Source organism: Oncorhynchus gorbuscha, linkage group LG01 (genome assembly GCF_021184085.1).
Source record: "Oncorhynchus gorbuscha isolate QuinsamMale2020 ecotype Even-year linkage group LG01, OgorEven_v1.0, whole genome shotgun sequence".
NCBI classification, from domain to species: domain Eukaryota; kingdom Metazoa; phylum Chordata; class Actinopteri; order Salmoniformes; family Salmonidae; genus Oncorhynchus; species Oncorhynchus gorbuscha.
Window position 1 is genome coordinate 66126125 of NC_060173.1, and position 22219 is coordinate 66148343.

The following is a 22219-nucleotide window of genomic DNA, read 5'->3' on the forward strand; positions in this document are numbered from 1 at the left end:
GGTCTGATGATTCCCAATTTTAGATATTCAGTTCCAACCCCTCCGTGTCTTTGTGAGATGCAGAGTAGGTGAATAGATGATCTTAGCATGTGTGGTTCCCACCGTGAAGCTAGGAGGAGGAGGTGTGATGGTTTGGGGATGCTTTTCTGGTGACACTGTCAGTGATTTATTCAAAATTCAAGGCACACATAACCAGTATAACTATCACAGTATTCTACAGCGATATGCCATCCCATCTGGTTTGTGTTTAGTGGGACTATCATTTGTTTTTTAACAGGACAATGAAGCAAATCACACAACCAGGCTGTGTAAGGGCTACTTGACCAAGGAGAGTGATGGGTTGCTGCTTCTGATGACCTGTCCTCCACAATCACATAACCTGAACCCAGTTGAGATGGTTTGGGATGAGTTGGATCACAGAGTAAAGGAAAATCAGCCAACAACTGTTCAACACTAAAGTTGAAGTCAGAAGTTTAAATACACTATGTTGGAGTCATTAAAACTCGTTGTTCAACCACTCCACAAATTGCTTGTTAACAAACTACAGTTTTGGCAAGTCGGTTAGGACATCTACTTTGTGCATGACACAAGTAAATTTTTCAACAATAGTTTACAGACAGATTATTTCACTATAATTCACTGTATCACAATTCCAGTGGGTCAGAAGTTTACATACACTAAATTGACTGTGCCTTTAAACAGCTTGGAAATTATTGTTATTCCAGAAAATTATGTCATGGCTTTAGAAGCTACTGATAGGCTAAATTACATCATTTGAGTCAATTGGAGGTGTACCTGTGGATGTATTTTAAGGCCTACCTTCAAAGTCAGTGCATCTTTGCTTGACATCATGGGAAAATCAAAAGAAATCTGCAAAGTACTAAAACAAATTGTAGACCTCCACAAGTCTGGTTCATCCTTGGGAGAAATTTCCAAACACCTGAAAGTACCACGTTCATCTGTACAAACAATAGTACGCAAGTATAAAGACAATGGGACCACGCAGCCGTCATACCGCTCAGGAAGGAGATGCATTCTGTCTCCATGATATGAACGTACGAAAAGTGCAAAATTTGTTGCGAAAAGTGCAAATCAATCCCAGAACAGCAGCAAAGGAGTTCCCAAAGGATTTTGTGCAAAGATGCTAGTGTCTTTGTTCCTGTCGCTGTGTTAGTTGACAAGTATAGGCTGTTTCGGTTTTCGTTACGTTTATTGTTTTGTAGTGTTTGTGTTAATTCGTGTTTACGTTTGTTGATTAAACATGGATCGCAATCTACACGCTGCGTTTTGGTCCGACTCTCCTTCACCACACCTAGAAAACCGTTACAGAATCACCCACCACCAACGGACCAAGCAGTGTGTCAACAGGCAGGAGCCACAGGAGAGATGGACATGGGAGGACGAACTGGACAGTAAAGGACCCTGGGCTCAGCCTGGAGAATATCGCCGCCCCAAGGAATAACTGGAGGCGAAAAAAGCGGAGAGGCGCTGGTATGAGGAGGCAGCACGGCGACGCGGATGGAAGCCTGAGAGTCAGCCCCAAAAATGTCTTGGGGGGTGGCTCAGGGAGAGTGTGGCAGAGTCAGGAGTCAGACCTGAGCCCACTCTCCCTGTTTATCGTGAGGAGCCAAAGAGGAGACCAGAACCAGAGCCGGTGTTGAAGGTGAGCGAAGCAGACACTGTGAAGAGGTTAATGGGGAAATTGGAGGAGAGAGAAATGAGGGAGTTGCTGTGTTGGTGCTTTAAGCATGGAATTCGCCCGACGGAACGTGTCGGGGATTTGATGGCACCTGAGTTAGCGCTCCATAATTGTCCTGAGGTGCGTGTTATTCGGCTGGTGAAGTTGGTGCCAGCCTCACGCACCAGGCCTCCTGTGCACATCCCTAGCCATGCACGTCCTGTGCCAGCACTGCCCTCAAGATCTCCAGTACGCCTTCACGGTCTAGCCCATCCTGTGCCACCTCCACACCCCAGCCCTCCGGTAGCAGCTCCCCACACCAGGCTTCCTGTGCGTGTCCTCGGTTCAGTTCCACCAGTGCCAGCACCACGCATCAGGCCTACAGTGTGCCTCGCCTCTCCAGTGCTGTCGGAGTCTCCCGCCTGTCTAGCGCTATCAGAGCCTTTCTCCTCTCCTGCGCTACCGGAGTCTCCCGCCTTTACAGTGCAGCTAGAGCCTTCTTCCTCTACAGCGCTGCTGGAGTCTCCTGTCTGTTCAGCGCAGCCAGAGCTGTCAGCCTGCATGGAGCAGCCAGAGCTGCCAGCCTGCATGGAGCAGCCAGAGCTGCCAGCCTGCATGGAGCAGCCAGAGCTGCCAGTCTACTTGGAGCAGCCAGAGCTGTCAGTCTGCATGGAGCAGCCAGAGCTGTCAGTCTGCAAGGAGCTGCCAGTCTGCAAGGAGCTGCCAGTCTGCAAGGTGCTGCCAGCCTGCATGGAGCAGCCAGAGCTGCCAGCCTGCATGGAGCAGTCAGAGCTGTCAGTCTGCATGAAGCAGCCAGAGATGTCAGTCTGCATGAAGCAGCTCAGAGCTGTCAGTCTGCAAGGAGCTGCCAGTCTGCAAGGAGCTGCCAGTCTGCAAGGAGCTGTCAGTCTGTAAGGAGCTGTCAGTCTGCAAGGAGCTGCCAGTCTGCACGAAGCCGCCAGATCTGCTAGTCTGTAAGAAGCCGCCAGAGCTGTCAGCCTACAGGGAGCAGCCAGAGCCGCCAGTCAGCGTGGAGCAGTCAGAGCCGCCAGGCAGCATGGAGCAGCCAGATCTTTCAGTCTGCCAGGATCCGCCAGTCAACCAGACTCTTCCAGATCCGCCAGTCAGCCGGGATCTGCCAGAACTGCCAGTCGGCCAGGATCTGCCAGTCAGCCAGGATCTGCCAGTCAGCCAGGATCTGCTGAAACCACCAGCCAGCCAGGATTTGGTAGATCTATCTACCTGCCTGAGCTTCTTCTCACTCCTGAGCTTCCTCTCACTCCTGAGCTTTCTCTCACTCCCGAGCTTTCTCTCACTCATGAGCTTTCTCTCACTCCCGAGCTTTCTCTCACTCCCGAGCTTTCTCTCACTCCCGAGCTTTCTCTCACTCCCGAGCTTTCCCTCAGTCCCGAGCTGCCTCAGTCCCGATCTGCTCCTCAGTCCAGTCGGGTTCTGGGTGAGGACTACTAGGCCATGGTCGGCGGCGAGGGTGGACTATCCAGGGACGCGAGGAGAGGGGACTAAGACATTGACTGAGTGGGGTCCACGTCCCGCGCCGGAGCCGCCACCATGGACAGACGCCCACCCGGACCCTCCCTATTGTTTTGAGGTGCGTTCGGGAGTCCGCACCTTAGGGGGGGGTTCTGTCACGCCCTGGTCAAAGTATTTTGTATTTATCTTCATGTATTGGGTCAGGCCAGGGTGTGGCATGGGGTTTTTGTATTGTGGTGTGTTTGTCTTGGGGTTTTGGTGTTGGTATTGGGATTGTAGCTTAGTGGGGTATCTAGAAAAGTCTATGGCTGTCTGGAGTGGTTTTCAATCAGAGGCAGGTGTTTATCGTTGTCTCTGATTGGGAACCATATTTAGGCAGCCATATTCTTTGAGTTTGTCGTGGGTGATTGTCCTTAGTGTCTTTGTTCCTGTCGCTGTGTTAGTTGACAAGTATAGGCTGTTTCGGTTTTCGTTACGTTTATTGTTTTGTACTGTTTGTGTTCATTCGTGTTTACGTTTGTTGATTAAACATGGATCGCAATCTACACGCTGCGTTTTGGTCCGACTCTCCTTCACCACACCTAGAAAACCGTTACAGCTGGAGGAAACAGGTACAAAAGTTCTATATCCACAGTAAAACGAGTCTTATATCAACATAACCTGAAAGGCCGCTCAGCACACGCTGAGGATGAATGGGCCAAAATTCCTGCAACTTATTGTGGGAAGCTTGTGGAAGGCTACCCAAAACGTTTGACCCAAGTTAAACAATTTAAAGACAATGCTACCAAATACTAATTGAGTGTATGTAAACTTCTGACCCACTGGGAATGTGATGAAAAAAATAAAGCTGAAATACATCATTCTCTCTTCTATTATTCTGACATTTCACATTCTTAAATAAAGTGGTTATCCTAACTGACATATGACAGGGACTTTTTACTGGGATTAAATGTCAGGAATTGTGAAAAACCGAGTTTAAATGTATTTGGCTAAGGTGTATGTAAACTTCCAACTTCAATTGTATGTGGGAACTCCTTCAAAACTGTTGGAAAAGCATTCCTCATGAAGCTGGTTGAGAGAATGCCAAGAGTGTGCAAAGCTGTCATCAAGGCGAAGGGTGGCTACTCTGAATAATCTCAAATATAAAATATATTTTTGGGGTCACTAAATAATTCCACACATGTTTCTTCATAGTTCGTGTTCGTTATTTTACAATGTAGAAATAGATAAAATAAAGAAACCCGTTTGAATGAGTAGGTGTGTCCAAACTTTTGACTGGTACTATGTATAAATGAAAAAAATCAACGAGAAAATATCATTTCTACAGGTAAATGTGTGCTTCGAATTGTTTTCTTTGGCAACTGTGGTATAAGCAGGCTAAACAGCTTAAACAAACGCAACGGAATAAACTTAGCTGTTATTCAGCTGCGGAGGTTGTGACTGTGTAGCCATAGCTAGTTGGCTAGCTAGCAGCAAGCAAGGAATAAGAATGTTGCCACTGAGCATGGCAACGGAACATAAAGAACCAACGGCAGTGTCACGTCCGTAAATATCAAACTAATCAAATGAACAACTGGGTCGCGTCTCTAGCAACCAGAAGATGAGAAAGTATGAATTATTTAAAAAAAGATACAAATGTTAACATCAACGGGAAAAAAGTATTTATACCGGTAAATGTGTGCTTTCCTATTGTTTTCTCTGGCAACTGTGATATAAGTGAGATAAACGCCAATGATCTGTACATGACCTTGGAATAATTAACTCTGCAAAGGGACTTGACTCCACCTCATCCCACTGCATTGTCCATTACTTTCAAGGTAATCTACAGTATGGCAGCATGTATCCCTTACATACAGTTGAAGTCGGAAGTTTACATACACCTTAGCCAAATACATTTAAACTCACAATTCCTGACATTTAATCCCAGTAAAAATTCCCATGTCTAACGCTCGGCGAAATGGGTAGACCAAGGCGTAGCTTGATTTGGGTTCATCATATTTTATTTAAATGTGAACCAGCAACAAAACAATAAAGAGAAACAAACAAACGAATGTACAGCCTTGTGGGGCTCAAAAGCAACAATATATAAACAAGATCCCACAAACAACAGTAGGGAAAAGTTTACCTAAATATGATCCCTGTCACGGGCGTCGTAAGAAGTGGACCAAAATACAGCGTGGTGAGCGTACATATTCCTTTTATATATGCCAGCAGCATTCCACCCTGCATACCACTGCTGGCTTGCTTCTGAAGCTAAGCAGGGTTGGTCCTGGTCAGTCCCTGGATGAGAGACCAGATGCTGCTGGAAGTGGTGTTGGAGGGCCAGTAGGAGGCACTCTTTCCTCTGGTCTAAAAAAATATCCCAATGCCCCAGGGCAGTGATTGGGGACATTGCCCTGTGTTGTGTGCCGTCTTTCGGATGGGACGTTAAACGGGTGTCCTGACTCTCTGAGGTCATTAAAAATCCCATGGCACTTATCGTAAGAGTAGGGGTGTTAACCTCCGTGTCCTGGCTAAATTCCCAATCTGACCCTCAAACCATCACGGTCACCTAGTTTACAATTGGCTATTTCATCCCCCTCCTCTCCCCTGTAACTATTCCCCAGGTCGTTGCTGCAAATGAGAATGTGTTCTCAGTCAACTTACCTGGTAAAATAACAGGTAAATAAAAAATGAAATAAATAAAAATACATTTATAGAAAATGTAGCCAACAAAACAAGGAAACGACCGTGAAGCTTTACTTCGGCTATAATTGTCATGTTTGTCATTTATTATCATGTCTTGTCCCTGTGCTCCCCATGCTATTCGTTTCCCTCTGCTGGTCTTATTTGGTTCTTTCCCTCCTTCTATCCCTCTCTCTCCCCCTCCCTCTCTCACTCTCTCGCTCTCTCTTCTCTCTATCGTTCCGTTCCTGCTCCCAGCTGTTCCTATTCCCCTAATCATCATTTAGTCTTCCCACACCTGTTCCCGATCCTTTCCCCTGATTAGAGTCCCTATTTATTCCTTTGTGATCCGTTCCTGTCCCGTCGGTTCCTTGTATTGTATTCACCATGCTGTGATTGCGTTTCGCCCTGTCCTGTCGTGTTTTTGCTGTGATTGTGTATCGCCCTGTCCTGTCGTGTTTTTTGCCTTCATCAGATGCTGCGTGTGAGCAGGTGTCTCTGTCGACTACGGCCTGCGCCTACCCGGCGACCTGCAGTCTGTGGCCGCTTCTCCAGTTATTTCCCTCTACAAGTCTAGAGGATTTCTGTTATTCCGTTTTGGACTTAAATAAACTCTGTTTCTGTTAAGTCGCTTTTGGGTCCTCTTTCACCTGCATGACAGAAGGAACCGACCAAGGAATGGACCCAGCGACTTCAGACGCTCGTTACACTGCCGTCGAGATCCAAGGAGCCATGCTCGGCAGACACGAGCAGGAATTGTCCGCTGCTCGCCATGCCGTGGAGAACCTGGCCGCTCAGGTTTCCGACCTCTCTGGACAGTTCCAGAGTCTACGTCTCGTGCCACCTGTTACTTCCTGGCCTGCCGAGCCTCCAGAACCTAGGGTTAATAACCCACCTTGCTACTCCGGGCAGCCCACTGAGTGCCGCTCCTTTCTCACGCAGTGTGAGATTGTGTTCTCTCTCCAACCCAACACATACTCTAGAGAGAGAGCTCGGGTTGCTTACGTCATTTCACTCCTTACTGGCCGGGCTCGAGAATGGGGCACAGCTATCTGGGAGGCAAGGGCTGATTGCTCTAACAAATTCCAGAACTTTAAAGAGGAGATGATTCGGGTTTTTGACCGTTCAGTTTTTGGTGGGGAGGCTTCTAGGGCCCTGGCTTCCTTATGCCAAGGTGAACGGTCCATAACGGATTATTCCATTGAGTTTCGCACTCTTGCTGCCTCTAGTGAGTGGAACGAGCCGGCGCTGCTCGCTCGTTTTCTGGAGGGACTCCACGCAGTGGTTAAGGATGAGATTCTCTCCCGGGAGGTTCCTTCAGATGTGGACTCTTTGATTGCTCTCGCCATCCGCATAGAACGACGGGTAGATCTTCGTCACCGGGCTCGTGGAAGAGAGCTCGCATCAACGGTGTTTCCCTGCTCCGCATCGCAACCATCTCCCTCCTCTGGCTTTGAGACTGAGCCCATGCAGCTGGGAGGGATTCGCATCTCGAATAAGGAGAGGGAACGGAGGATCACCAACCGCCTGTGCCTCTATTGCGGAGTTGCTGGACATTTTGTTAATTCATGTCCAGTAAAAGCCAGAGCTCATCTGTAAGCGGAGGGCTACAGGTGAGCGCAACTACTCAAGTCTCTCCATCAAGGTCCTGTACTACTTTGTCGGTCCACCTACGCTGGACCGGTTCGGGTGCTACATGTAGTGCCTTGATAGACTCTGGGGCTGAGGGTTGTTTCATGGACGAAGCATGGGTTCGGAAACATGACATTCCTTTCAGAGAGTTAGATAAGCCTACGCCCATGTTCGCCTTAGATGGTAGTCATCTTCCCAGTATCAGATTTGAGACACTACCTTTAACCCTCACAGTATCTGGTAACCACAGTGAGACTATTTCTTTTTTGATTTTCCGTTCACCGTTTACACCTGTTGTTTTGGGTCATCCCTGGCTAGTATGTCATAATCCTTTTATTAATTGGTCTAGTAATTCTATCCTATCCTGGAACGTTTCTTGTCATGTGAAGTGTTTAATGTCTGCCATCCCTCCCGTTTCTTCTGTCCCTACTTCTCAGGAGGAACCTGGCGATTTGACAGGAGTGCCGGAGGAATATCATGATCTGCGCACGGTCTTCAGTCGGTCCCGAGCCAACTCCCTTCCTCCTCACCGGTCGTATGATTGTAGTATTGATCTCCTTCCGGGGACCACTCCTCCTCGAGGTAGACTATACTCTCTGTCGGCTCCCGAACGTAAGGCTCTCGAGGATTATTTGTCTGTGTCTCTTGACGCCGGTACCATAGTGCCTTCTTCTTCTCCGGCCGGGGCGGGGTTCTTTTTTGTTAAGAAGAAGGACGGTACTCTGCGCCCTGCGTGGATTATCGAGGGCTGAATGACATAACGGTTAAGAATCGTTATCCGCTTCCCCTTATGTCATCAGCCTTCGAGATTCTGCAGGGAGCCAGGTGCTTTACTAAGTTGGACCTTCGTAACGCTTACCATCTCGTGCGCATCAGAGAGGGGGACGAGTGGAAAACGGCGTTTAACACTCCGTTAGGGCATTTTGAGTACCGGGTTCTGCCGTTTGGTCTCGCCAATGCGCCAGCTGTTTTTCAGGCATTAGTTAATGATGTTCTGAGAGACATGCTGAACATTTTTGTTTTTGTCTATCTTGACGATATCCTGATTTTTTCTCCGTCACTCGAGATTCATGTTCAGCACGTTCGACGTGTTCTACAGCGCCTTTTAGAGAATTGTCTCTACGTAAAGGCTGAGAAGTGCTCTTTTCATGTCTCCTCCGTTACTTTTCTCGGTTCCGTTATTTCCGCTGAAGGCATTCAGATGGATTCCGCTAAGGTCCAAGCTGTCAGTGATTGGCCCGTTCCAAGGTCACGTGTCGAGTTGCAGCGCTTTTTAGGTTTCGCTAATTTCTATCGGCGTTTCATTCGTAATTTCGGTCAAGTTGCTGCCCCTCTCACAGCTCTTACTTCTGTCAAGACGTGTTTTAAGTGGTCCGGTTCCGCCCAGGGAGCTTTTGATCTTCTAAAAGAACGTTTTACGTCCGCTCCTATCCTCGTTACTCCTGACGTCACTAGACAATTCATTGTCGAGGTTGACGCTTCAGAGGTAGGCGTGGGAGCCATTCTATCCCAGCGCTTCCAGTCTGACGATAAGGTTCATCCTTGCGCTTATTTTTCTCATCGCCTGTCGCCATCTGAGCGCAACTATGATGTGGGTAACCGTGAACTGCTCGCCATCCGCTTAGCCCTAGGCGAATGGCGACAGTGGTTGGAGGGGGCGACCGTTCCTTTGTCGTTTGGACAGACCATAAGAACCTTGAGTACATCCGTTCTGCCAAACGACTTAATGCCCGTCAAGCTCGTTGGGCGTTGTTTTTCGCTCGTTTCGAGTTTGTGATTTCTTACCGTCCGGGTAGCAAGAACACCAAGCCTGATGCCTTATCCCGTCTGTTTAGTTCTTCTGTGGCTTCTACTGATCCCGAGGGGATTCTTCCTTATGGGCGTGTTGTCGGGTTAACAGTCTGGGGAATTGAAAGACAGGTTAAGCAAGCACTCACGCACACTGCGTCGCCGCGCGCTTGTCCTAGTAACCTCCTTTTCGTTCCTGTTTCCACTCGTCTGGCTGTTCTTCAGTGGGCTCACTCTGCCAAGTTAGCTGGTCATCCCGGTGTTCGAGGCACTCTTGCGTCTATTCGCCAGCGCTTTTGGTGGCCGACTCAGGAGCGTGACACGCGCCGTTTCGTGGCTGCTTGTTCGGACTGCGCGCAGACTAAGTCGGGTAACTCTCCTCCTGCCGGTCGTCTCAGACCGCTCCCCATTCCTTCTCGACCATGGTCTCACATTGCCTTAGACTTCATTACCGGTCTGCCTTTGTCTGCGGGGAAGACTGTGATTTTGACGGTTGTCGATAGGTTCTCTAAGGCGGCACATTTCATTCCCCTCGCTAAACTTCCTTCCGCTAAGGAGACGGCACAAATCATTATTGAGAATGTATTCAGAATTCATGGCCTCCCGTTAGACGCCGTTTCAGACAGAGGCCCGCAATTCACGTCACAGTTTTGGAGGGAGTTCTGTCGTTTGATTGGTGCGTCCGTCAGTCTCTCTTCCGGGTTTCATCCCCAGTCTAACGGTCAAGCAGAGAGGGCCAATCAGACGATTGGTCGCATACTACGCAGCCTTTCTTTCAGAAACCCTGCGTCTTGGGCAGAACAGCTCCCCTGGGCAGAATACGCTCACAATTCGCTTCCTTCGTCTGCTACCGGGTTATCTCCGTTTCAGAGTAGTCTGGGTTACCAGCCTCCTCTGTTCTCATCCCAGCTTGCCGAGTCCAGCGTTCCCTCCGCTCAAGCGTTTGTCCAACGTTGTGAGCGCACCTGGAGGAGGGTGAGGTCTGCACTTTGCCGTTACAGGGCACAGACGGTGAGAGCCGCCAATAAACGCAGGATTAAGAGTCCAAGGTATTGTTGCGGCCAGAGAGTGTGGCTTTCCACTCGCAACCTTCCTCTTACGACAGCTTCTCGTAAGTTGACTCCGCGGTTCATTGGTCCGTTCCGTGTCTCCCAGGTCGTCAATCCTGTCGCTGTGCGACTGCTTCTTCCGCGACATCTTCGTCGCGTCCATCCTGTCTTCCATGTCTCCTGTGTTAAGCCCTTTCTTCGCACCCCCGTTCGTCTTCCCTCCCCCTCCCGTCCTTGTCGAGAGCGCACCTATTTACAAGGTACATAAGATCATGGACATGCGTTCTCGGGGACGGGGTCACCAATACCTAGTGGATTGGGAGGGTTACGGTCCTGAGGAGAGGAGTTGGGTTCCGTCTCGGGACGTGCTGGACCGTTCACTCATCGATGATTTCCTCCGTTGCCGCCAGGATTCCTCCTCGAGTGCGCCAGGAGGCGCTCGGTGAGTGGGGGGTACTGTCATGTTTGTCATTTATTATCATGTCTTGTCCCTGTGCTCCCCATGCTATTCGTTTCCCTCTGCTGGTCTTATTTGGTTCTTTCCTCCTTCTATCCCTCTCTCTCCCCTCCCTCTCTCACTCTCTCGCTCTCTCTTCTCTCTATCGTTCCGTTCCTGCTCCCAGCTGTTCCTATTCCCCTAATCATCATTTAGTCTTCCCACACCTGTTCCCGATCCTTTCCCCTGATTAGAGTCCCTATTTATTCCTTTGTGATCCGTTCCTGTCCCGTCGGTTCCTTGTATTGTATTCACCATGCTGTGATTGCGTTTCGCCCTGTCCTGTCGTGTTTTTGCTGTGATTGTGTATCGCCCTGTCCTGTCGTGTTTTTTGCCTTCATCAGATGCTGCGTGTGAGCAGGTGTCTCTGTCGACTACGGCCTGCGCCTACCCGGCTTACCTGCAGTCTGTGGCCGCTTCTCCAGTTATTTCCCCTCTACAAGTCTAGAGGATTTCTGTTATTCCGTTTTGGACTTAAATAAACTCTGTTTCTGTTAAGTCGCTTTTGGGTCCTCTTTCACCTGCATGACAATAATGCCTCTAATAAAGTATACTACCCACAAATACAACAGGGAAAAAAGGCTGGCTAAGTATGATTCCCAATCAGAGACAACGATAGACGGCTGTCCCTGATTGAGAACCATACCCGGCCAAAACATAGAAGCACAAAAACCTAGAAAACAAAACATAGAATGCCCAACCAAATCACACCCTGAACAAACCAAAATAGAGACATAAAAAGGCTCTCTGAGGTCAAGGCGTGACAGTACCACCCCATCACCCAAAGGTGGGACTCCGGCCGCAAAACCTGAACCTTTAGGGGAGGGTCCGGGTGGGCATATATCCGTGGTGGCGACTCTGGTGTGGCACGTAGACCCCGATCCACCTCTGGCTCACCCCGCTTTGGTGGCGCCTCTGGTGTGGGGACCCTCGTTGGTGGCCATGGACTGGTGACCCTCGTTGCATGCCCCGGACTGGAGACCCTCGCTGGGGGCCCCGGACTGGGCACCCTCGCTGCGTGCCCCGGACTGGAGGCCGTCGCGGGAGGCTCCGGACTGGAGGCCGTCGCTGGAGGCTCTGGACTGGGGACCGTCGCTGGAGGCTCCAAAAAGGGGACCGTCGCTGGTGGGAGGAGACGTATAGGCACCCTGGTGCGTGGGGCTGTCACAGGGCCCACCAGGCTGAGGAGACCTACAGGAGGCCTGGTTCTGGAAGTAGGCACAGGATGAACCGGGCTGTGGGGGAGCACTGGATATCTGGTGCTTATCCCTGGCACCACTCTTCCAGGCTGAATGCTCACTTTATCCCGGCACCTCCCGAGCGCAGGCACAGGTCAAACCGGTCTGTGGAGGAGCACTGGAGCTCTGGTGCTTAGTCCTTGCACCGCTCCTCTTGGCTGCATGCCCACTTTAGCCCGGCACGTGCAGGGAGCTGGAACAGGCCGCACTGGGTTCTCCTGGCAACTGGGGATACCGTGCGTAGAGCTGGCGCAGGATAACCTGGGCCGAAGAGACGCACCGGAGACCAGGAGCACTGATTCGGCACAATCCCTCCTGGCTGAATGCCAACTCTAGCACGGCAACTGCGGGGAGCTTGCAGAGAGCGCACCGGGCTATGAGAGTGCACTGGAGACACACGGCGCAAAGCCGCATAAACTGGAACCTGAGTCGTCACTCTCTCCCCACGGTCCATAACCTGACTCCGCCAATCTCCCCGTGTGCCCCCCCAAAAAATGTTTTGCGGGCTGCCTCTTGTGCACGCCTCGTTGAGCCAACTCCTCGTAGCATTGCCGTTCTGCCTTTACTGCCTCCAGCTCCTCCTTGGGACGGCGATATTCCCCAGCCTGCCTCCAGGGTCCTTTACCGTCCATGCGTCCCCCTTACCACGCTGCTTGTTCCTTTGGTGGTGGGTAGTTCTGTCACAGGCGTCGTAAGAACTGGACCAAAGTGCAGCGTGGAGAGCGTACATATTCCTTTTATTTATAGAAAATGTAGCCAAGAAAACAAGGACACGAACGCAAAGCTTAACTCCGGCTCTAATTCCTCTAACAAAGTCAACTACCCACAAATACAACAGGGAAAGAAGGCTACCTAAGTATGATTCCCAATCAGAGACATTTAAAGACAGCTATCCCTGATTGAGAACCATACCCAGTCAAAACATAGAAGCACAAAAATCTAGAAAACAAAACAACCCACCCAAATCACACCCTGATCAAGCTAAAATAGAGACATAAAAAGGCTCTCTCAGGTCAGGGCGTGACAATTCCCAATCAGAGACAACGGTAGACAGCTACCTCTGATTGGAAACCATACCAGGCCAACATAGAAATACAAAAACTAGACAACACATAGAAATAATAAAACTAGAACACCACCCAGTCACGCCCTGACCTACTCCACCATAGAAAATAAAAGCTTTCTATGGTAAGGATGTGACACTGTCTTAGGTCAGTTAGGATCACCACTTTATTTTAGGAATGTGAAATGTCAGAATAATAGTAGAGAGAATTATATATTTCAGCTTTTATTTCTTTCATCAAATTCCCGGGAGTCAGAAGTTAAATGGTTTAACTTGGGTCAAACGCTTACAGAATCTTGGCCCATTCATCCTGACAGAGCTAGTGTAACTGAGTCAGCTTGGTAGCCCTCCTTGCTCGCACACGCTTTTTCAGTTCTGCCTACAAAATTTCTACAGGATTGATGTCAGGGCTTTGTGATGGCCACTCCAATACCTTAGCTGTGTTGTCCTTTTTGCCATTTTGTCACAACTTTGGAAGTATGCTTGGTGTCATTGTCCATTTGGAAGACCCATTTGTGACCATGCTTTAACTTCCTGACTCATGTCTTGAGATGTTGCTTCAATATATCCACATAATTTTACCTCCTCATGTTGCCATCTATTTTGTTATGTGCACCAGTCCCTCTTGCAGCAAAGCACCTCCACAACATGATGCTGCCACCCTCGTGCTTCACAGTTGGAATGGGGTTCTTCGGCTTGCAAGCATCCCACTTTTTTCTCCAAACATAATGATGGTCATTATGGCCAAATAGTTATATTTTTGTTTCCTCAGACCAGAGGATATTTCTCGAAAAAGTACAATCTTTGTCCACATGTGTAGTTGCAAACCGTAGTCTGGATTTTTTTATGGCAGTTTTGGAGCAATGGCTTTTTCCTTGCTGAGTGTCCTTCAGGTTATATAGGACTCGTTTTACTGTGGATATAGATACTTGTACCTGTTTCCTCCAGCATCTCACAGGGTCTTTTCCTGTTGTTTGGGATTGATTTGCACTTTTCACACCAAAGTACATTCATTTCTAGGAGACAGAACGCGTCTCCTTGCTGAGCGGTATGACGGCTGCATGGTCCCATGATGTTTATACTTGCGTACTATTGTTTGTACAGATGAACGTGGTACCTTCAGGCATTTGGAAATTGCTCCCAAGGATGAAGCAGACTTGTGGAGGGCTACAATTTTTTTTCTGATGTCTTGGTTGATTTCATTTGATTTCCCCATGATGTCAAACAACGAGGCACTGATTTTGAAGGTAGGCCTTGAAATACATCCACAGGTACACACCCAATTATGTAAATTTGCCTATCATAAGCTTCTGAAGCCATGACATAATTTTCTGGAATTTTCCAAGCTGTTTAAAGGCACAGTGAACTTCGTGTATGTCCATTTCTTACCCACTGAAATTGTGATAAACAGAATTATACGTGAAATAATCTGTCTGTAAACAATTGTTGGAAAACTTACTTGTGTCATGCACAAAGTAGATGTCCTAACCGACTTGCCAAAACTATAGTTTGTTAACAAGACATTTGTTGAGTATTTGAAAAACAAGGTTTAATGACTCCAACCTAAATGTATGTAAACTTCCAACTTCAACTGCAGCTGTTTAAGTACATTCGTAGTTCATTATAAATCCTTTACAAATTGTGAACATACTATGATCAAATACCTTATTAGATAAATAATTGACTAATTATAAATAAATGTTAATAAGTAACACAAAATATTTATAAATTATTTATTAAGGGACCTTAATATGAAGTGTTACCAAAGCAATACCAATAACCTTATTGTTAGCATTGAGATGTTAATTACCTAAAATGTTAATTACAACTACTATTTTATGTTTATGTTCCCTTATTTGTTTTAGGAGGTTGGAAGTATTATTGGCAAGGTATGCAAGACTTTGTTTATCACGCACTTGTACATAACACAATCACAAAAAGAATTACTTGAGATTACTGTAAACATTTAATGTTTTTATACCAGAAAGGGGAAACAGTGAAGAAAATGCGCGAGGAGGTGCGTTGTCAATCCCTCTTTTCTTCCATTATACACTTTTATCATGAGAGTTAGAATTAATCCAAGGGCTGTTCATAATGACGTCTGTTATTATTCACAGAGCGGAGCACGAATCAACATCTCTGAGGGCAACTGCCCCGAGCGGATCGTCACCATCACCGGCCCAACCGACGCCATCTTCAAGGCCTTTGCCATGATTGCCTATAAATTTGAGGAGGTATCTTAATTTCTCTTGTCCTAAGTAACTTCTTTACACAGAGGCAGGAGTGCTACCACTGCTTGGGTGAGGACAAATAGAGAATAGCTTCGGATGGTGCTTTCCTTGGGAGGGTTGTTGATTTTGTCTTCATATTCAGACGAATTCAAGGCACTCTTCAACCTTGTGAAAATATAAAATGTCTTAATTAGTTTGGCATAGTAACAGGGATTAATAAAAACATGAAACAATTTGTTTGTGAAGCCAAAACGTTTGCCAGGTTTTTATATGTTTAATCCCTGTGGGTATGCCAATTTAATAAAAGCATTTCACATTTAGGCAAAAAATATATATAATTATGAAGAATAACCTCCTTTACTTTCTTTAACCGTGGTCCAACAAATCCGATTTGCCAACAAAAGGGAGAAACATAAATGGGCATGGAAAGAAGGTGTAGTAAACATCAAAGTAAAATATGTCTTACACAGGCAACTGTTTCTTATGCTTGACCAGATTATATCCCATTCCAGGATATAATCAATTCCATGAGCAACAGTCCAGCCACCAGCAAGCCCCCTGTCACTCTACGTCTGGTGGTGCCAGCCAGCCAGTGTGGATCTCTCATTGGGAAGGGAGGTTCCAAGATAAAGGAGATGAGAGAGGTATGTTACAGTACAGGTACAGTAGCAGGCTATACCATGAACATCAGACATTAATCATGGAATCAAGATGATGCCAAGATTGTTTGCATTCCGATTCTTTAACCTTCTACCAGAAGTGTGCACTTGCTCACTCCTCAATTTACTATACTTCATTTCTGTCTTATGACTGTTGCCTATACTAAATAAACCCAACAAACGTATCATACTAGGCAATGACGCTCACCGTATTACTTGAGTTGTCAATGGCTCTGTGTCTTTGTGAGTGTGACCTTATGTTGTTATTTTCAATATCAATGTGATCTATACATGTTGATTGTCTTTACTCAGGAGCTCAAGATGCAAGATAAATAAGGCCAATTTACAGTAAGTGAATTGAATTGAACTGGAACTATGTCTCACTGTGCCATGTCTATCTCTCCCCAGTCCACAGGGGCACAGGTTCAGGTGGCAGGGGACATGCTGCCTAACTCCACAGAGCGTGCTGTGACAATCTCTGGGACCCCTGAAGCCATAATCCAGTGTGTCAAACAAATCTGTGTGGTCATGCTTGAGGTAAAGTATGTTGGAGGTAGAGGACATTTTCAGTGCAATACAATGGGAATCTAGCCACCAAAACCCACATAGCCAGAACAAAGATACAGAGAGAGCCATGCTACTGCTGGCACTCTGAATGGTCTCTGTCCCTAGACCTCTTCCAAGATACTCCTGCTGTGATGGTAAAAAAACATCTGACATAATGGACTGAACAAAATCTAAAATCTTCAGAGGTAAGACAGGGGTCAGACAAAACCAACTTGTGTGCTCTGAGAGAGAACTCGATGAATCAATTCAATCATTTTAAATTAACATCACATTTAGAAATAAAACCTTAGTTCAAATATCCTATCTCACAACATGGGAAGAGTGTTATTTTGCCATTAACTCAGAAATGTGGTCTAGACACAGCTTCTGATTGAATCTGTAAACTACACTGCTCAAAAAAAATAAAGGGAACAATTAAACAACACAATGTAACTCCAAGTCAATCACACTTCTGTGAAATCAAACTGTCCACTTAGGAAGCAACACTGATTGACAATACATTCCACATGCTGTTGTGCAAATGGAATTGACAACAGGTGGAAACTATAGGTAATTAGCAAGACACCCCCAATAAAGGAGTGGTTCTGCAGGTGATATAACCACAGACCACTTCTCAGTTCCTATGCTTCCTGGCTGATGTTTTGGTCACTTTTGAATGCTGGCGATGCTTTCACTTTAGTGGTAGCAGGAGACGGAGTCTACAACCCACAAAAGTGGCTCAGGTAGTGCAGCTCATCCAGGATGGCACATCAATGCGAGCTGTGGCAAGAAGGTTTGCTGTGTCTGTCAGCGTAGTGTCCAGAGCATGGAGGCGCTACCAGGAGACAGGCCAGTACATAAGGAGACGTGGAGGAGGCTGTAGGAGGGCAACAACCCAGCAGCAGGACTGCTACCTCTGCCTTTGTTCAAGGAGGAGCAGGACGAGCACTGCCAGAGCCCTGTAGAATTACCTCCAGCAGATCACAAATGTGCATGTGTCTGCTCAAACGGTCAGAAACAGACTTCATGAGGGTGGTATGAGGGCCCGATGTCCACAGGTGGGGGGTTGTGCTTACAGCCCAACACAGTGCAGGACGTTTGACATTTGCCAGAGAACACCAAGATTGGCAAATTCGCCACTGGTGCCCTGTGCTCTTCACAGATGAAAGCAGGTTCACACTGAGCACATGTGACAGTTCTGCTGCCTGCAACTTCCTCCAGCATGACCGGTTTGGCGGTGGGTCAGTCATGGTGTGGAGTGGCATTTCTTTGGGGGGCCGCACAGCCCTCCATGTGCTCGCCAGAGGTAGCCTGACTGCCATTAGGTACCGAGATGAGATCCTCAGACCCCTTGTGAGACCATATGCTGGTGTGGTTGACCCTGGGTTCCTCCTAATGCAAGACAATGCTAGACCTCATGTGGCTGGAGAGTGTCAGCAGTTCCTGCAAGAGGAAGGCATTGATGCTATGGACTGGCCCGCCCGTTCCCCAGACCTGAATCAAATTGAGCACATCTGGGACATCATGTCTCGCTCCATCCACCAACGCCATGTTGCACCACAGATTGTCCAGGAGTTGGCGGACGCTTTAGTCCAGGTCTGGGAGGAGATCCCTCAGGAGACCATCCGCCACCTCATCAGGAGCATACCCAGGCGTTGTAGGGAGGTCATACAGGCACGTGAAGGCCACACACACTACTGAGCCTCATTTTTACTTGTTTTAAGGACATTACATCAAAGTTGGATCAGCCTGTAATGTGGTTTTCCACTTTAATTTTGTGTGTGACTCCAAATCCAGACCTCCATGGGTTGATAAATTTGATTTCCATTGATCATTTTTGTGTGATTTTGTTGTCAGCACATTCAACTATGTAAAGAAAAAAAGTATTTAATAAGAGTATTTCATTCATTCAGATCTAGGATGTGTTATTTTAGTGTTCCCTTTATTTTTGAGCAGTGTAGTTATTATTGCCCCAATTTTCCCCATCGAAGTCAACTATTTCTTGTTCCTGGTTGAACTGAAATAGGTTCCGTTACTCATTTTGGGTGCAGATTATATTGTTTATATATTGTTTAGGTGCAGAAGCATATTCTATAAAGAGGAGTTCAAGCAGTAGAAAATTTGAGGTACCAGTATTCAACTCCGGTGAGCTCCTGCCCAAGTCAAGCACTGCTGGTTGATAGTCTATTTACTAATTTACAGATTCTTCTTGTCTTATAACCAGTTAAACTGACATGTAGCTTTTGTCTTGCAAAGGCTAGTGATACAATCTGATGGAGTTAATCATCACCCAAAGTGTATGTGTACTGCCACATTAATATATCATGTGTCTTACTCAAGCAGCTCTCTAAGGCTGTGTTTATACATCCATTCTAAGAGCCCAATATTTTTTCATATCCAATACTTTTTTGTGACTTTCCACACTCAGTTTTATGTGACCCATATCAGATTTGCACATTCACACTGATGTAGCCAAATATCACACAGATGCAATGCTCATTTCCTGTCAGTGTTCCTTTAATATTTTGGGGGGTTGTTGTGGTAACGGCAGGTCACGTGCAAAAAAAACATCTGATCTGAGGTCGCTAATGGAACATCGGAATTGTATCAGGATTAAGAACTACATACGAACATGTGGAATGAGACAAAACTCAAAAGATCAGATTCAATGTGGTTTTTGCTGTTAACACATTCAGCTGCATCTTTTTCAAGATTTGGCGAATAGAATGCAGACAAACTCCTCACAAAAACACTGGGCTCGGAAAGTACATCTGTCTGAAACGGCACCCTATAATGCATGACTTAGGTGACATGTAATCTGATGTAATCTTTGTCTCCCTCGTCTCTTTTGTCAAATCCACGGCCACACACTCAGTCCTGGTCTAACGCTCTTTCTGTGTCTTCCCTCTTCCTCTTCTCCTAGTCCCCACCGAAAGGTGCCACCATTCCCTACCGCCCAAAGCCCGCCTCCACCCCCGTAATTTTTTCAGGTGGCCAGGTAAGAGCCGAGCTGCTGGTGGCAACCGCAGCCAACATCAGCCTTTTATTCCAGCATCAGCCACTGCCTGTTAGTGCACTCAGGTTCACACTCACTCGCATTCCGCCCCCCCTTCTTGTGAAGCCCAATGTACAAAGTTCAGAGCAGCCACAAGAGTCAGCGTGGCTCCTTATATTACATTCTAACAAGCCTTGTTTGATAGGCTCTTATCTAGTTGTGGACGTCTATATGTCGTATAGACTATCACAGCCTGTGAACTTTGTCGCAACCTAAATGTAAGGCAGGGTACAGCTAGGCCAAGAGGGAGGGAGGGATATAGTGACGGACCTTGTTGCAGGTTACTACTCAATAGAGGGCCATTATAGTTTGTAACTGTGATGCTTTATAGGACCCCTGTTCACAGAGGTTTTTGTTCCGACTTTCACTTAATTCTGTTCTATTAATTTCAAGTCCACCTCTTGACAGTAGCATTAAAATGATAATCGGGTGTTGGGATGGGGGGTTGGAACAAAAACCTTCAAAATGAGGGGCCCCTTAGGATGTCAAGACCGAAATTAACAACATGGCTATTGGACAGCATGGCTATTGGACTACTAACACGATGAGGGGTCCTTTAGGATGTCAGGACCGAAATGACAGCATGGCTATTGGACTTTTAACACCTTTGTGGGTTAACCATCGAAAAAGAACATTTTAGTTCAGATTGTGTTTCAAAACACTCCTAACTAATTACTTGCATGCAAGCTGTAATTGTACAGTGCACACCTCCTCTTTCAAAAACATATAATATCCTTTTAACATTCCTGATGACTTGTAAACATCTTTTTAAAGGTAGACTCAGCGATATGACGTACACTACATGGCCAAAAGTATGTGGACACCTGCTCGAAGAAAATCTTATTCCAAAATTATGGGCATTAAAATGGAGTTGGTCTCCCCTTTGCTGCTATAATAGCCTTGACCAAAGTTGCTTGGACAGAGCTAAAATGAATCATTGACATATTCTGTGCAACTAAGCTGCCAGCTACTAACTATTTGTTTAGTAACGTAAAGGTTCCTATAGATAATCGAGTTCAAAATCAAAACAGTGGAATTATTACTTACAAGCCCTTCCCAACAATGCAGAGAGATACATTTTTTTAATAATAGAAAAATAGAAACAATTCAAAAGTAAAAACAAGGAAGAAATACACAATGAGCAACGATAACTTGGCTATATACACGGGGTACCAGTACCAAGTCGATTTCCAGGGGTACTGGGTAATTGAGGTAGATAAACTACATGGCCAAAAGTATGTGGACATTTTGGGTCTACCAATGTTGACTTCGTCATTCAAGTACCAAGAACAAAGTACAGAAAAAGTGTCCAAGCTGAAGTCAATACAATGTAGCAACTTGCAAACACTACATGACCAAAGTATGTGGACACCTGCTCGGTGAATATCTCATTCCAAAGTCATGGGCATTAATATGGAGTTGGTCCCCCCTTTGCTGCTATAACAGCCCCCACTCTTCTGGGAAAGGCTTTCCACTAGATGTTGGAACATTGCTGCGGGAACTTGCTTCCGTTCAACCACAAGAGCATTAGTGAGGTCGGGCACTGATGTTGGGCATACAATAACAATTGTCTAGAATGTCATTGTACAATCGTGGTCAAAAGTTTTGAGAATGACACAAATATTAATTTCCACAACGTTCGCTGCTTCAGTGTCTTTAGATATTTTTGTCAAATGTTACTGTGGAATACTGAAGTATAATTACAAGCATTTCATAAGTGACAAAGGCTTTTATTGACAATTACATGAAGTTGATGTAAAGAGTCAATATTTGCAGTGTTGAACCTTCTTTTTCAAGACCTCTGCAATCCGCCCTGGCATGCTGTCAATTCACTTCTGGGCCACATCCTGACTAATGGCAGCCCATTCTTGCATAATCAATGCTTGGAGTTTGTCAGAATTTGTGGGTTTTTGCTTGTCCACCCGCCCCGATCCCACAGCTAAATCAACACGAGACGGTCCTGGTGTTTGCTGGACTTTCTTGGGCGCACTGAAGTCTTCTTCACAACAATTGAACCGCTCTCCTTGAAGTTCTTGATGATCCGATAAATGGTTGATTTAGGTGCATTCTTACTAGCAACAATATCCTTGCCTGCGAAGCCCATTTTGTGCAAAGCAATGATGACGGCACGTGTTTCCTTGCAGGTAACCATGATTGGAAGAACAATGATTCCAAGCACCACCCTCCTTTTGAAGCTTCCAGTCTGTTATTCAAACTCAATCAGCATGACAGAGTGATCTCCAGCCTTGTCCTCGTCAACACTTACACCTGTGTTAAGGAGAGAATCTCTGACATGATGTCAACTGGTCCTTTAGTGGCAGGGCTGAAATGCAGTGGAAATGTTTTTGGGGGATTCCATTCATTTGGGATTTTGCAATTAATTCATGACATTCTGGAGTATATGCAAATTTCCATCATACAAACTTAGAGTTAAGATTTCCCTTCATTGGAACTAAGGGGCCTAGCCCAAACCATGGAAAATATCCCCAGACCATTACACCAAACTTTACAGTTGGCACTATGCATTGGAACAGGTAGCGTTCTCCTAGCATCCACCAAATTCAGATTTGTCCGTTGGACTGCCAGATGGGTGATTCATCACTCCAGAGAACACGTTTCCACTGCTCCA

The 22219-nt window shown here is 46.5% G+C and overlaps 1 protein-coding gene across 7 annotated transcripts in view; it reads left to right on the plus strand.

Annotated features, from left to right (window-relative positions):
• pcbp3 (poly(rC) binding protein 3) overlaps positions 1-22219 on the plus strand; it is a 177050-nt gene that overhangs the window by 110386 nt on the left and 44445 nt on the right. For 6 of the 7 annotated variants that reach the window (XM_046358403.1, XM_046358402.1, XM_046358385.1 and 3 more), the window contains 6 exons: positions 14965-14988; positions 15084-15116; positions 15217-15333; positions 15843-15974; positions 16398-16526; positions 19459-19533. In XM_046358403.1, coding sequence (XP_046214359.1) covers positions 14965-14988; positions 15084-15116; positions 15217-15333; positions 15843-15974; positions 16398-16526; positions 19459-19533 — 510 coding nt within the window. Of the gene's footprint in view, positions 1-379; positions 422-14964; positions 14989-15083; positions 15117-15216; positions 15334-15842; positions 15975-16397; positions 16527-19458; positions 19534-22219 lie in introns of those variants that run through there. The other variant, XM_046358393.1, reaches the window with a different exon arrangement.